Raw genomic sequence first — 16,513 nt, 5'->3', positions numbered from 1 at the left:
GCTTCAGGCATGAGAGTCTCTTTGCATAACCATTATGTTCTCTACCCCTACACTTCCCACCATCGGAGTTCTGTGTCTCATCTCTTCCACTGGAAACTGCAGTAGTTCTCCCAAGGTCGCCTAAATAGGCTGATCTTATAACTGTCTACCCATATCTATGTCTCTGTAGATATTTCCCCCCCATTTTTCAGCGGTCCAGCCTTCAGTCCCTTCCTAGTTCACTCCTACACCTATTACTACTTCCAAGTCTCTCTCTCTCTCTCTTTTTCTCTTTTCTTTCATATCACTTGTTTCCCTTTCATTGATGGTATAAAAACAAGATTTTTGGTGACCAACCCATTGGGTCCTGGTGTAATGGGGGTACAGAGTCCTTCGGTTTCCTTCCAGGGAACTTTTTTTTTCTCTGCTCCCCATTGCTCAGTTTTGTAATTAAATATGCCTGGATAATTACAGCTCCTGTTACTAGCCGAAAGCCACCAGTAAAACTTGTGTTCAGCCCAGCACAACTCTCTCATCTCTCTTTTTAAAAAATAAATTCTAATCTTTATTTATTTATTGGTTAGAGACAGCCAGAAATAGAGAGAAAGGGGAAATTAGAGAAACAGAGAGACACCTGCAGCACTGCTTCAGCACTACTGAACCTTTCCCCCTGCTGGTGGGGATCGGGGGCTTGAACCCGGGTCCTCGTGAACTGTACCATGTGCGCTCAACCAGGTGTGCCACCACCTGGTCCCCATGACTCTCTTATCTCTGAGCTCACTTCCTCCTTAGTGCTATGGTGTAGTCACTTACCCTGCGAGCCTGCCTATCCACGTTTATTTTTCTTTCTGATCTTCCTCTCACATCATGCTCCCCACTGCCTGTGACCCTCCTAGATTGCTGTTCTGCTAGACACAGTCACTTCTGGCCCTTGGGACCCCCTGTTAACGCAGTGGCCCCTCTGTGGAGGAGGAGTGCCATTCAGTTCTGTCTAGTGGATAAGCTGGCCCGTCCCGGGGCCCCTCAGGACTCAGCTAGAATCACAAGTTTTGGTGTGAATCCAAAAACAATAAAAATACACCATAGAGCTGGCTCAGAACTGTGGCACAGGCCAAGGTTCAGACCCTGGGGGGGTGGTCATTTGACAGTAGGAATGGCTACTTAGCTTGTTGGGCTCAGCCCCAAATAAAAATGTGGCCCTTTGGGTAGGGGGGATAGCACAATGCTTATGTGAAGGAATTCTGATGCCTGAGGCTCCAAGGTCCCAGGTTCTATCCCCAAATCACCACCAGCCAGAGTTGGGCAGTAAGAAAAGAAAAAATATGTATACAATGCTTCTTGTAAAAAACTTACTAAGACTCAAAAGGACACCAGCAGAGGATTAAGTCAGTCCTAGGCCCTTCTAAGTGTGAACTCTATGCCCTGCTTACACTTGCTCACACCCATGACAGTGACTTTGATCTTGTGGGGCTGACTTCTTTACTTCTCAGTGGCCTCTGAGTGGCACCAACTCCTCACATCTTACCCTCTGTGGGAGCAACCAGCGATCTGTGTTCATACCAGCTGACCCACAAAGGGGAGAAAAGTGTCCTTCCACCGCAGCCTGAACTTCAGCTCCTATGAGCCCATCTCCTGTCCCCAGATTGACCTTTTCCCTGGGCGACTGAAGTGAAGTCATCTATTTCCTCCACAGGAAGTCTATTCCTATTGAAAGGGCCCAATAAGCCTATGACATCAGATCATTTCTTTTTTTTTTTTTTCTTTTCTTTTCTTTTTTCTTTTATTGCCTCTAGGGTTATCCTTGGGGCTTGGTGCTGGCACTATGAATCCACTGCTCCTAGTGGCGATTTTTTTTTTCTTCTTTTCTTTTCCTGAGTTATACTTAATTTTTATTTATTTATTTTTCCCCCGAGCACTGCTCAGCTCAGACTGAGAATTTCAAGCCTCAGGCATGACAGTCTCTCTGCATGACTTTTATGCTGTCTCCCCAATCCATCTTTCTTGTTTTCCTTCTATTAGACTTGGTAGGACAGAGAGAAACTGAGAGGGGGGAGGAGAGAGAGAGAGAGAGAGAGAGGGAGGGAGAGAAAGATAGACACCTGCAGTCTTGCTTCACAAGACTTACTTGTGGAGTTTTCTCCTTGAAGGTGGTGGGCTTGAACCTTGATCCTTGTGCATGATAATATATATGCTTAACCAGGTGTGCTACTGCCTGCTCTCTAGGGTCATTTCCTCAGTCTGGTTACTAACAACCTTCCTCTCATTACTCAGTCTTAAACAACATCACCTTTAGGTGGCAGAATGACAAGTTCACTGTGATCCTTTTTCAGTCACTTCTCACTGAAGATGTAGAAATATTGCAACCCGTGGTATAAGATGTGGTGTAATGGATAAAGCATTGGACTGTCCAGCATGAAGTCCTGAGTTCGATCCCTGGCAGCACATGTACCAGAGTGATGTCTGATTCTCTTTCTCTCTCTCATCTCTCCTCATTAATAAATAACATCATTAAAAAATAATTTAAAATAATATTGCAACCCAGCCCAGGGTTACCACTGGGTATCTGCTGCTGATAATGACTCCTTGCCGCCAATCCCCAGTCCTTAAGTTTCTATGGAACCTTCTCACTTTTGGTCAACAGATCTCCGTTGGGAATTAATTTCGCCTTTAGGGTGGTTCTGTATCTGCCCAAGAGCATTAGACGTAGGGTTTCAGTTAAAGCAGGGAACTGTGAGGTGACCCCGAGTCTGCTGCCTATCATGTTAAGCCACCAGGAGAAGCCAAGAAGTGATCAAGCTTGTGAGCCAGAAGAACGGCTGTTGAGAGAGAGTGAGACAGATGTCATGCTTGGTTTCCATGGGCCCAACTGAACAGCCTCATTGGACTTGCCTGTTACAGTGTCCAGAGGTTCTCTGGTCTCTGACGATAACTGGAGTTAAAGGGCTCACCCAGTAGAGTGCACACGTTACTATGCCTAAGGACCTGGGCACAGAGCTCTGCTTCCCTCTGGGAGAAGGAAGCTTCATGAGCAGTGGAGCAGTGTTACAGGTGTCTCTCCTCTCTCTATCTTTCCTTTTCTATCACTTCCTGTCTCTTACCTTCTGTAGGAAAAGGAAAAAGGAAAAACAAACAAACAAAATCCTGCCCAGATCGAGTAAAGTAATATAGGGACAGAGCCCCAGCAAACCCTGATTAAAAAAAAAAAAAAGAAAGAAAGAGAAAGAATGAAAGAAAGAAAAGGAAAGAAAGACTAGTGTTGGGTTTATTATTAGCAATCAAAAGGACCTTGATCATAGAGTTCACCTTTGACAGTAGATAATAACTAACATCTATGCTCAAGTTTTGAGTTCAGTTTGTGAACTGTAGAAGGCTGTTTGAATGGAATGATGAAGGAAGTGCAGTTGGCTATGGCAGAGCCAAGGCAAAAGGTCTTATTTTAAAATCTAATCCAAAGCATGTACTCTACCACCTTTAGCAAAAAGGAGAACTGGGCTGGGTTTATTTATTTATTTATTTATTTTAAGTAGCCTTTCAGGATCAAGGATGTAACTCAGTGGTTATGGACTGAGAAGGATAAAATCTTCTCTGCTCTGTAATCTAGAAGGAAACTATGAGACTAATAATTGTTCATTGTCAACAATGCAAATAAATAATGCCTACTCTAAAAACTCAACAAGCATGGCAGGTGGTAGACAAGATGGAGCAGAGAAGGGAGAACAAGATGGACAGTGGACAGGGAGGTGGTAGGTAGGGATTCTTTCATAGTGTGTGTGTGTGTGTGTGTGTGTGTGTGTGTGTGTGTGTGTGTGTGTGTGTTGCTATAGTGTGCTGTGTTCAAGCATGGGGTTGGTGAAGGTTCTGGAGAGATGGCCGGAGAGCTCACCTGGCCCTTACCTGTCTTTCCCAAGCCTTTATTCGTGGGCCAGTCTGCCATTCCAGTGGTTCAAGGCCCTGGTGTTGTGGATTTGATTGGATGTTTTTCAGTCAGGTTGTTGGAGGTCCACAGGGAGTGAGTGCTAGTTTTGCTCTCTGCATCTGACTTTGCCAAGTTTGTCTCTTTGTTCCAGTGTCTCTCAGAAATGCACTGAGATCTTTCCCTTCCTTGGAGAAGGAAATGATTGGGTCCTTGTCTTGGAGGCCTTGTGTCTTTCTGACCTTGACATGTGTCCCTCTTCAACCTGCAACTGTGGGATTTGCAGCCACAATAGTCATTGAGTTGGGACCCAGAACCTGGCAGTTTGAGAGTGAAACACATTTGACCTGATGCCCAAAGACCACTTCCATTAATGTGAGATGAGAGGCCCAGGTCCTTTAAAGATGCCTTCATGAGTATTCAGGGGTATGTGATAACTGGGAGGAAGTCAGCTATGGCTGAGTCATCAGTCTGTGCCAATCCACTGCACACCCCCTGCCCCAACACCTGCTGTTTGTGGACTCCTTAGGGTGGGGAGGGATGGGTCTTGTTGCTCAGGAACATCCGGGACACAGCAGACAGTTGTTGAATCAATTCTGAGAATTTTGAAGCAGAAATGTCTGGTTTCTTTTTAAAATTTATTTACTTAGTTATTTATTATTGGATAGAACTAGAAATTGAGAGGGGAGAGGGAAGTGGAGAGGAAGAGAGACAGAGAGACAGCTTCAGCCTTGTTTCACCACTCATGAAGCTTTGCCCTTGCCAGTGGGGACCGGAGGCTTGAAGCTACATCTTAGCACATTGCAATGCATGCGCTTAACCAGATTTGTCACTGTCTGGCTCTGGGATGTCTGATTTCTAGGGGCACATGGCAGTGGGGCAGTGGTGGGATATAAGGAAATGGCCACATTCTTTTCTATCTCTCTCTCTTGAGTTTCTTTCCCCTGAAACCAGTTCCCTAAGATCATAATATAGGCACCTGGAAATGAGATGCAGGTATGTTGGATATAGGCTGGCTCCTCTCCTTCCCTTTCCTCATTTGTAAGGTTGTTAGGTTCGGGAATCCAAGGAAAACACAAGAGAGACCAGAGTGATGTAAAAACAAAGAGCCTTTACTGTTCTAGCCTGGAGCTGGGGGCTAGGGCCGAGACCTTACAGCTGTTCTAGGTGCGCGACCCTTTATCTAAGTTTTACTAGGGTTTATATACAATTCAGAATAAATACATGGCTCATGTGACAAGGCACATGACAGTGTTAACAATTATGGTTATCTGTTACATATGTATGGGGGAAGTGAGGGTCCTTTTTCTTTTTATAGCCCTGTGGCTATCTCTTTTCCTGACTCCAGGCTGGTTATCTCTTTGCCTGCCTCAGGGTTCCTTGCTTCCTCAAGGTCTGCCTTTGTAGTTATCTCTCACCTCTCCTCAGGGCTCTGCAGCTGTGGTCTGACTTTGTAGTAATTTCTCACCTAACCTCCCCAAGGCTCTGCAGCTGGCAACAGCCTTAATTCCAAGAGTCATTCTTCTATCTGGGAACTCAGGTCTCTTCTGTAATTACTTACTTAACCCTTGTATTACTAGAGTCCAGGCTTACCTATCTTTTAATCACTATTTTACATTTATTTTTCAGCTCTTCCCTACAAGGTGAGGTTAGGGATAGGATAATGTAGAGTGTTTAAGCCAGCCCTTGGTGCAAAAGCGCTGTCATCGTTTGAATTACTGTAACACCTGCCTACTATAACCATTAGCAAGTGGCAGTTTATTTTTTGCATCTGGTTCCCACTTCCCTATTTGTTGTTGTCCTCTCTATTTATTATATGGAGTTAATAATAACATTCATGGGAAAGGCATGTCATCAGTATAAAGTGTCATAGCACAGATTATTTTGGTAAACTGTAGAATGCTCCAGAAAGAATCATGTGTTTATTTATATTATGAACAATTAATTATTAGTCTCATTGGTTCCCTCTAGATTAAGAGCAGAGAAGATTTTATTTTTCTTACTTCATAACCTAATGGAACCTGAAAAGGGAACCCAGAGAAGGGAGCGGATCTGACATAGAAAGAAAAGAAGGTGAAGACAGAAGGTTTGGGGACAGGGGAGAGACAGTATAATGGTTATGCAAAAGGACATTCTTGCCTGAGGCTCCAACATGCCAAGTTCAATTTTCCACATCACCATACGCCAGAGCTAAGGAGTGCTCTGGTCTCTCTCTTTGTCTCATTAAGAAAACAAAATAAAAAATATTTTTTAAAAAGATAAGAGGTTTAAGATGGACCCTACCAAGGAGGGCAGTTCTGCCCCATTAGGGCTGAGTCAGAACCAATTCTTTTCCTTCTGAAGGCTAAATGGTTTCTCTGTGAAGCTGGGAGAGGCTGGAAGCAGCAGAGCACTGCCAGTTGGCTCGATAGCATGTTACTCCGATAGAAAGGCTGCTCTCTTTTCATTAAGCTGGTTTACTGCAGAGCGGGGGATGAAAACTCCAAATGGCAGAGGAAGGAGAAGAGAAGACAGGTGGGATTTACCTTTAAAAGGTTCCTAACAACAAAAGCTAAGGAGAGGCACATAGCTAGGACACATTATCACCAGCCCTGCCTGGATTTCTTATACTTAAGTGGAGTGTGGGAGTGTGTGTGTTGCTGTTGTTGCTGCTGTTCTTGTCGACAGTCAGGGGCAGAGGCTGAGAAAGCAAGAGGGAATATGAGCTTTTACACAGCATTATCCAGGACCCCTCCAACTGTGCATTTAGTGTTGATGGGTAAGAGCTGTCTGCTAATTAGTGGAACTGTAATAAACTTTGACATCAAGTTTAGGGGAGTAGGGATATCTTGCTAGGGGGAATCTTGACCTCTGGCTGTTTTAATAATCATACTTATTTTCACAGAGCCACTTATAATGTTTTGACTTTCTGGAAGAGGGTGAGGTCTGGGAGCCTTCCATGACTGTGGTTAAGGTTCCAGTCTTGAGTTTGTTGCTGGCTTGGGGCTCTCTCACTTGGCCCGAAAGGCCAAGTGAGAGAGCAGATGGGAGAAAGGCTGCTCTGAGTGGGGAGAAATGCATCGCCTGAGCTTTCTGCAAGGGAGCAAAGGTGCTGGGAGCTTCATTCACACTCTTCAAGCTCCAGGGACTGCTTCTTGGCCTGACGAGGAGAGGGTGGAAACAAGGGCCCTTCTGGGATAAGTTTAGAGCCACTTCAGATTTCCTTTGCAACAATTCCCCAGTCTGTTGCTTACCTCTGGTTGTTTATTCCAGCAAAGCCAGGTTTCCTTCTCTGAAATGAAAGGAAGTCAAAGCCCTTCCCAGAACAGCTTACTGGAGGAAACATTAGTCCACTAGGGAGATTCAGATATTCTCTTTTTTTTTTTTTTTTTGCCTCCAGGGTTATTGCTGGAGCTCAGTGCCTACACTATGAATCCACTGCTCCTGGAGGCCATCCCCCCCCCCCCTTGTTGCCCCTGTTGTGGTTATTATTGTTGTTGTTAATGTCGTTAGTTGTTGGATAGGACAGAGAGCAATGGAGAGAGGAGGGGAAGACAGAGAGAGGGAGAGAAAGACAGACACCTGCAGACCTGCTTCACTGCTTGTGAAGTGACTCCCCTGCAGGTGGGGAGCCGGGGGCTCCAACCCAAATCCTTATGCTGTTCCTTGCTTTGCGCCACGTGTGCTTAACTGGCTGCACTACCGCTTGACTCCCTCCAGATACTCTCTTTCACACAAGCCCGGGGACTCCAAATTGGAAGAAAGAAAGAGCACTGGAGAGGAAAGTCTGCAGAGTTTGGGTACTGGACTGAGTTATCATCAGCCAGCACCGCCCCCCAAGCCAGCTGCCTGTTCAGGGATCTGGGCCTGACCCTCAGTTTAGCATGAGGAACCCCAGCCCCCCCAACCCCCACCTTCCAGAGATTGTGGATGATGCAATATACTCCTATGTGACAGCCTTCAGCTCAAGCTGGAGGGAAACAAACACATGGAAACATTGCACAAGGAGCAGCTGTTTTCTTTTTTTTCCTTTTTTCTTTTATTTTAATATGTATTTACATTTATATTATCTACATCAATGTTTAATGAATATGGATGTATAAGAAACTAACAGAAATAACTGTCTATGAAACCAAATAAAAATAAGTCAACAGAGGTTAACTAATAATGAATATAACTATGATAACTAATATAACTGATAACTAGTGCACTGAAATAGATTGTAAAATAAAAATGTTTTATGTTCTACCAAATGTTAACTGTACTTTTTCATTGTTTTTGGCTACTCTAGGACCCCTCAAATTTTTGTCTGTATTTTAGAATCAACTTGGATATTTCTGCCAAGAATTTAACTGGAATTTTAATAGAGATTGGATTAAGTTCTCACATCAATTTGGGGAGTGGCAGAATTAAAATAAGTATAAGGCTTCCAACAAAAAATATGGAATATATTCTTTAGATGTTCTTAAATTAAATATAAAATGTTTTATAGTTTCAACAGCAAAAAAAGGTTTTATGTTCATCTTGGTGTAGATAAAGAAAAATAATCTGATGTAGTAAACAAATAATGTTTAAAGGATTTTACTTATTTTTTCCAAATCATTTTAGCAGCTAAGTTTTCTTGGCTTTCTTATTTGTTCCTGAGCTGAGGATGGAGATCTGGCAAGAACTGGGGCCATCTTCTCACTTTGGTTTTATGTAAATATATTCATTTTTAAGTTAAAATTTAAATACAAAAAAATTTACTGAGATTCATTTTGAAAACAAAATCTCTTCCCCCACAGGGTAGAGTTTTTTTTTCCCTGTGGAATCCGTGGGACTCCAACCACAAATCTGTGTTGTGTCAACATGTTTCACTGAAAAGGAAATGCCCCGAAGGATAAAGACGGTGGAGGCAGAATATCAGGTATGACCTTTCCCTGATGGATTTGTCTTTTCCTGGGAAAAGATTTTGGCAGGGAAGGAAAGTGCTGCTGAGTTCAGACTTTTATAGCTGAGTGGTATCCTGTGGGGAAAGGAGACTGGCTGGCAAGTGAGGCATTCAGGGCACTGACTGTGTGATAATCTTAAACAGAGGCCACACACCAGAGGAGGGTTGCCCTGAAATTGAAGTTGGAAGCAACTATTTCTTCCTGGGTTATCTCATCCTTTTCTTGGGGCACTTCTGAGGCTCTGCACAATATTGTAGAAACGTGTATGCTTGTCTTATAGACCATAAGCTCATAAAAGGTGGAATCACCAAAGCGCAAGGACTGGCATAAGGATCCTGGTTCGAGCCCCTGGCTCCCCACCTGCAGGGGAGTCGCTTCACAAGCGGTGAAGCAGGTGTCTATCTTTCTCTCCCCCTCTCTGTATTCCCCTTCTCTTTCTATTTCTCTCTGTCCTATCCAACAACAATAATAACAACAATAATACTAATCACAATAATGATAAAACAACAAGGGCAACAAAAGGGAAAAAATAGCCTCCAGGAGCAGTGGATTCGTGGTGCAGGCACCGAGCCCCAGCAATAACCCTGGAGGCAAAAAAAAAAAGGTGGAATCATGTGGGGGGCCGGGCAGTAGCACAGTGGGTTAAGCGCACATGGCATAAAGCACAAGGACCAGTATAAGGATCCTGGTTCAAGCCCCCAGCTCCCCATCTGCAGGGGGTCGCTTCACAAGCAGTGAAGCAGATCTATAGGTGTCTGTCTTTCTCTCCCCATCTTCCCCTCCTCTCTCAATATCTGTCCTATCTAAAAAAAAAAAAAAAGTAGAATCGTGTGTATGTGTGAGTGTATAACACTCAGCATAGTTTCCTGCATTTTGGAAGTTCTCCATCCACATTTGTTGAATGATTCCATCAGCCATGTGAACTACTGATGACTGTGGAAATCACAGATGAGCATTAGAAGAATGACACGAAGTGTGAAAATAGGAGGGAAGGCAGTGGATGACCAGCTGCATTTCTTCTCACCTAGAATAAGTGTTAGAACAGAATCAGAGGGAATGAAAATCCCTTGGAGGGCAGAGACCTTTTGCTCTTATTTCTCTGATAGTTCCATTTCCTTCAACCAGGCAAAAATCTTGGGTGAATGAATGACTAGCCCACATCTTTCTACCTTCTGGTCCTTCTGAGACACTATGGAGGAGACTGACTTTGGCTTAGTAACTGTCTTGCTTGGAATAAGATTGGCCTATGTCCATTCATTAGGCTCTGCTAATGGTAAGTTAGGAAGTAAACTCTTGAAGTAAAGGTGCTTTGTGCTGATTCACTAACATCTGGGACAACAGCTGCTCACTCTCTGTGCTTCATTTTCCACAATCAGGTACTAGCACAGCAAGATCCCCATCTGTGGACTGATCCTGAACCCTTGATGCTCATCACTGCCCTTGATGGCTTTCAAGATTGTTTTGGTAGCAAGAGATGGCTGGGAGTTAAGTCAGAGAAAGAGCAGCAAGGCTATTTACATGTTTTAAATTATTAAATGGCATCAAATATTCAGATTTTGTTTGAACAACAGCAACTCTATTCAAAAGCTCTTAGCATGTGGTGGATTAACTCAGTGTTTCCATTTAATATTTAATATTTACATCAATGACCTCCCAGAAACTTCTTCAAGGAAGTTCATCTATGCCGATGACATCTGCTGTGCAACTCAGGCATCCAAGTTCGACATCCTCGAGGAAACACGAAAGACATGTCTCGGATATCTGATTACTGTAAAAAATGGCGACTAATCCCTAGCACTGCAAAAACGGTATCATCTGTTTTCCATCTACACCATGCCTCAGCCTCGCATGAGCTTAATGTGCAGCTCGGCAATACGAGAATCTGGCATGAAGCCCAGCCAGTCTATCTTGGCGTTACTCTCAATCGCACTCTGTCATTTCACAAACATCTCATAAAAACTGCAGCAAAGGTGGGCGCGAGGAATCACATCACTGCAAGACTGGCCAGCTCCTCATGGGGCGCGAGCGCTTCCACACTACGATCATCATCTCTGGCATTATGCTATTCCACTGCAGAATACTGTGCCCCAGTATGGTTCTGTAGCCCCCATGTCCACTTGGTCGATTCCAAATTATATTCCTCCATGAGGATCATTTCTGGAACCATCCGTTCCACCCCGGTTCCATGGCTGCCAGTTCTCAGCAACATCGCCCCGCCAGATATTCGTCGGGATGCGGCATCATCTAAGTTCATTTCCCATGTCTATGCTCTACCGGACCTGCCAATATACGCGGATATCTTCGCCCACCCTGTCCAACGCTTGGCGTCTTGTCACCCAATCTGGTCCCCTATGCCTACACTGAACTTCTCTGTTCCAGACTCTTGGAAACAGAGTTGGCAGTCAGTTGAGGTAAAGAACAAACACCTCATCACAGATCCCTGAGAGCGTCAACCCGGCTTTGACCTAGCACGTTATGATTGGGCCCTCCTCCATCGCTATCGAACAGGCCACCGCCGGTGCGCCGCTATGTTCCATCGCTGGGGAGCCAGAGAGGACCCGAACTGCCCCTGCGGCTCCAGACAGACTATGACCCACATAGTCAACGACTGCCACCTCTCCAGATTCAAAGGAGGTCTCGAAACTTGACATCAGGCTCAACCTGACGCTGTTGACTGGCTACGGAAGAAGGGCAAACGCTAGAAGAAGAAGTGTTTCCATGCGGTTCCCAGCTTCCAGTCCATACTTCAGGGATATTCTAAGAGCTATTCAGGCTCATTTGGGTCAATGTCCAGCTCCATGACTAGCTAAAATGTAAGGGCCACCAAGGCTGATAATATCTGGCAAGTTTTTTAAAAAAATTATTTTTAGTTATTTATCACTTGTTGGATAGAGATAGAGAGAAATAGAGCAGAAAAGGGAAAGGAGAGAGAGAAAGAGAGAGAGAGAGAGAGACCTGCAGCACTACTTCACCATTCATGAAGCTTTCCCCCTGCACACTGTAATACGCTACTCAACCAGGTGTGCTACCACCCAGCCCCCTGACAAGCATTTTTCATACAAGTGAAATTTTTTTTAATGCAGTACTGAGGATTACGCCCAGGGTCTCTCACATATACTTTGACAACTGAGCCACCCTCTGGCCCAACTTTTAATTTTTGTGAGTGGGAGAGAGAGGAAGGGAAGGGAAAGAAGCACTGCTACACATTTTCCGTTCTTGGTGCTCTCCTGAATTAATGAGGATCAAATATGGGGTCTCACGTATGGAAGGAATATGTCTTTTTTGTTAAATGGTACCCTGGGCCCCCATACGTGAATTTTAATAAATATATCACTGCATCCCATCCCTTACATTGCTCGTCAGAGGAAGGAGATAATCAACTTGGGAAACCACAGTTAGGGTGTTGATACAAAAGTCATGACTCTGTAGCAGGTTTGTAAATCCCATGGGTTACGCCTGTGAAGTGTGTGTGTGTAAGTGTTTCTATGTATGGAGCTACTGCTCTGCTTACAGAGTTTCATCATTTTAAGTGTAAACAGAAGTGACGGCTGCTGCTCTGGAACCAAGATGTGTGCCTTATTAACAGCCACAGTTCACTTGTGCTTTCTACCTATATGCCAGAGAATGAACACCCCCCCCCCACACACACACACACTTTTTTCTTTCTTTCTTTTACTAGAGTACTGTACAACTCTGACTTATGGTGGTGCTGGAGATTGAACCTGGAACTTTAAAGCCTCAGAGATACATAAAAACTTTTTACATGACCACTATATCATCTCCCTGACCTCACACAGAGGCTACTATCAGAGGAAAATGTGTTTCTATAAGTCAAAAGAATAGTAGACTCAAGCTTTGTTTTCCTTTCCTTCCTCCCTCCCTCTCTTCCTCCCTTCTTTCCTTCCTTCCTTTCTTTATTTTATTATCTTTTTATTTGATAGGACAGAGAGAAATTGAGAGAGAAGGGAACACAGAGAGGGAAAGAGAAAGACAGACACCTGCAGACCTGCTTCAGATAACATGATGTTTTTTTTTTAATTTTATTAATTTTATATTTGAGAGAGATGCAGAGAGAGACACACACAAAGAGAAACACCAGAGCACTGCTCAGCTCTGGCTTATGGTGGTGCGGGGGATTGAACCTGGGACTTAGGAGCCTCAGGCATGAGAGTCTGTTTGCATAACCATTATGCTGTCTCCCCCGCCCCAGACCTGCTTCATTACTGTGAAGCTTCCCTGCTTTAGGTAGGGAGCTGGGGGCTTAAACTTGGATCCTTGTGCCAGTTCTTGTGCTTTGCACTATGTGTGCTTAACTCTTTGTGTTGCCGCCTGGCCCCTTTACTTTCCTTTTTAAAATGATTTTTACCTACTTATTTATTATTGGATAAAGATAAAGAGAAATTGAGAGAGGTGGGGCGATGGAGGGAGAGAGATGGAGAGACACCTACAGTCCTGCTTCACCACTCGTGAAGCATTTCCCCTGCAGGTAGGGACCAGGGGCTTGAACCTGGGTCCTTGTGTGCTGCAATGTGAGTGCTTAACCAGGTGCAGCACCACCTGCCCCCCTGGTATGTTATTTCTTTCTTTCCTTTTTTTTTTTTTTGCCTCCGGGGTTATCACTGGGGTTCGGTGCCAGCACTTCGTAGTGCCAGCACTTCCACTGCTCCTGGAGGCTATTTTTCCCATTTTGTTGCCCTTATTGTGGTGGTTATTGTTATTACAGCTGTTGTTGCATAGGACAGAGAGAAATCAAGAGGTTAGGGGTAGATAGCATAATGGTTATGCAAACAGACTCTCATGCCTGAGGCTCCGTCAAGTCCTAGGTTCAATCCCCAGCACCACCATAAGCCAGAGGTGAGCAGTACTCTGATTAAAAAAAAAAAGAAATCAAGAGAGAAGGGTAAGACAGAGAGGAGGAGAGAAAGATAGGCACCTGCAGACCTGTTTCACCACTTGCGAAGCAACCCCCCTGCAGGTGGGGAGCTGGGGGCTCGAACTGGGGTACTTACACCAGTCCTTGTACTGGTTCTTGGGCTTTGCGCCATGTGTGCTTAACCCGCTGCGCTACCACCCAGCCCCCTTGTGTGTACTTTCTATTGAGGCCAGAGTCACAACCTCAAAAAATGAAAGTCTTAATATAGTTTATTTCAAACTGGAATTAAAAAAATTCTGACTAGAGCAACTATATATTTTTTTCCTCTAGACCCCAGTAATTCAGAAAACTGGAGGGAGAAGTTATGTGGAGTATTTAAGCCCATAAGATCAGCTTCCTTCAGTACTCAATGTTCCTCCCCCCAACCCGTGTCAGAAATAGTCTGTGTGACACAGGACTGTGCATTTGAAACTTTAAAGTACATGCTTCTTGCTTAGGGATCTTGTTAACTACAGATTCAGCTTCAATAGTTCTGGATGGATCTTAGATTTCACATTTCTTAATAACTTTCATATAGTGTTAATGTTATTGGTATCTGGACCATACTTGTACAGAGAAACAAATATTAGATGTAGAATCACAGTTTCTGGCTCTGTCTAGCTATGCCATTTCTCACCTTGTTTTTTAAGACAAGTCACTTTATTTCTTTGAACTTGAGTTTTTTTTTTTTTTTTCAGATATAAACTATGTAACAAGGGAAGAGCATGGCTAAGGATATTTCAGCATTTGCCTTCACGGAATTTTCACAGTGGTAATTTGGTTTAAATAATCTTCAAGTATAGGGCTTTATACAGCTGTTTAGGGAACTAACAAATTTACCAGTATTGGCAAAGTAGGAAATAGGTGGACTTAGTGAGGTAGACAGATAAAGAGATAAGGGGAAATCATGACTTCTTACAACAACTATAAGGTTCTGATTCAGAGCCATGATTTGTGGGTTAACTTGGGTTATCTGAAGAGTCTGCTACTTTCCCCCAACAACCACTTCAAGAGAAGACCTACATTACTGTGATTTGAGTTACATAAGAAACAGGGAAGCAGTGAGTTAGAGCTTTGAAATAAGCAGAACAATTTCAGGAGACTCTGAGCGGGTAAATGCTGGAGGGCAGCTCTCGGTGCCATGAAAAAGAGTCTGGTTTGAAAACAACAGCTTATTTCTGCTAGGAATCATTTCTGTGTTGCATTTCAGTCAAGTTACTTAAGAATTCAGGTCTTCTTCCACCTTCTGCTCCACATAAAGATCTTTGATCCATACTCCCAGAGGGAATAAAGAATAGGGAAACTTCTAATGGAGGGGAGGGGATATGGAACTCTGGGTAGGAATTGAATTGTATGGAACTGTACCCCTCTTATCTCAAAATCTTGTAAATCATTGTTAAATAAATAAATAAATTGGGAGTCGGGCAGTAGCAACGAGTTAAGCATACGTGGCGCGAAGCGCAAGAACCGGCGTGAGCATCCTGGTTTGAGCCCCTGGCTCCCCACCTGCAGGGGGAGTCGCTTCACAGGCGGTGAAGCAGGTCTGCAGGTGTTTGTCTTTCTCTCCCCCTCTGTCTCCTCCTCCTCTCTCCATTTCTCTCTGTCCTATCCAACAACGACGACATCAATAACAACGACAATAAAACAAGGGCAACAAAAAGGGAATAAATAAATAAGACATGGTAGGAGTGGATTCCCCCCCCCCCAAAAAAAAATAATTTAGGTTTTTAACTAAAACTACCTAACAGAACTGGAGGCGGAGGGTTGAGGAACAGCACAGCTTCCCACAAGGGATATGGTGGGTGGGCGAAGGTGTTTAGGCACAGGGACAGGAGAGCGAGGAAGGAGTGAGCGCGTGAGAAGGGTAGTCAGGTAACTTAAGTGAATGAGCTGAACCTTTTAACAGCCACGAGCCTCTGGCGGAGGGTGTGGGGCTCCCCCACCGTCCACGCATCTCTGTTTTGAGCAGCAGACACCATCGAACAGAAAGGGTTTCCAGGCTCACAACGACGGTGCTAGTTTCTCTATAAGTCCCCACAACCAACTCAAGAGAACAGAAAGAACTCCTGGGGTGAGGGTGGTCCCCTCGCCAGCGCTGGAGTGGGGGCTAGGGACTAGAGGTGAGTCTTACCTTGTGCAGGACGTGCTCGGTTAAGTCAGGGCCAGTTCCCTTCTGGTAGGAGTCGAGTCTCTGCAGGTCCATCCCGGCTGGAGCCCGCGGAGTACAGGGATCTCAGCGCTCTGAGTTAGCACTGGCTGGAGTGGGGGCCGGGGCCGCTGGGTGCGGCAGGCCGGGGTCGGAGCTCTGCGGATCGGGCCGCATCCGGGTTCAGCACCGGTCAGCTCCGCAGCACAGGCGGCAGCGCGGTTCAGCACCAGGGACAGCGAATCCGTCCCAGTGCGCTGGGGCCGGAGTCCTGAGAGCCTGGTCTTGTGACTGCAGGATCTTGGGGCGAATGCAAGATTTCCCCGAGGGTTCGCGCATCTCTCACCGAGTAACTGAACTCTGTCGCCTCAGCGACCGGCTGCATCCTTAGTGCATTGCGGTTCCGGAAACTTCCTATTCCCGAGTCTCAGCGACCGAGTCTCCGTCACTACACGCAGCTCCAGCTCTCTTGCTCTCTTCTGGCTTTTGCAGACATCCAGTCCTGTGGCCCTGGTGCTGTTTCTCTTGGTCTCTGGGCAGTTCCCTCCAGCATGTATGAGGTGGATAGACGATGGGCCACAGAGGTTCCTGACATCCCTGAATTATTTTGCAAACTTTTGCTTAACCACTTTTTTTTTCTACTAGAAGAGGGT

The 16,513-nt window shown here is 44.9% G+C and overlaps 1 protein-coding gene across 1 annotated transcript in view; it reads right to left on the bottom strand.

Annotated features, from left to right (window-relative positions):
* RAB37 (RAB37, member RAS oncogene family) overlaps window positions 1-16,310 on the bottom strand; it is a 72,010-nt gene extending 55,700 nt beyond the window's left edge. Inside the window, exon 1 of the mRNA XM_007524601.3 lies at window positions 15,846-16,310. Within this exon, the coding sequence (XP_007524663.2) occupies window positions 15,846-15,917 (72 nt within the window). The 5' untranslated portion in view covers window positions 15,918-16,310. The remainder of the gene's footprint in view (window positions 1-15,845) is intronic.
* Between the last annotated feature and the right edge of the window lie 203 nt (window positions 16,311-16,513).

This window comes from Erinaceus europaeus, chromosome 12 (assembly GCF_950295315.1).
Source record: "Erinaceus europaeus chromosome 12, mEriEur2.1, whole genome shotgun sequence".
Taxonomy (NCBI): domain Eukaryota; kingdom Metazoa; phylum Chordata; class Mammalia; order Eulipotyphla; family Erinaceidae; genus Erinaceus; species Erinaceus europaeus.
The sequence above is the reverse complement of the archived record's forward strand: the minus strand, read 5'-3'. Positions and strand labels throughout refer to the sequence as shown.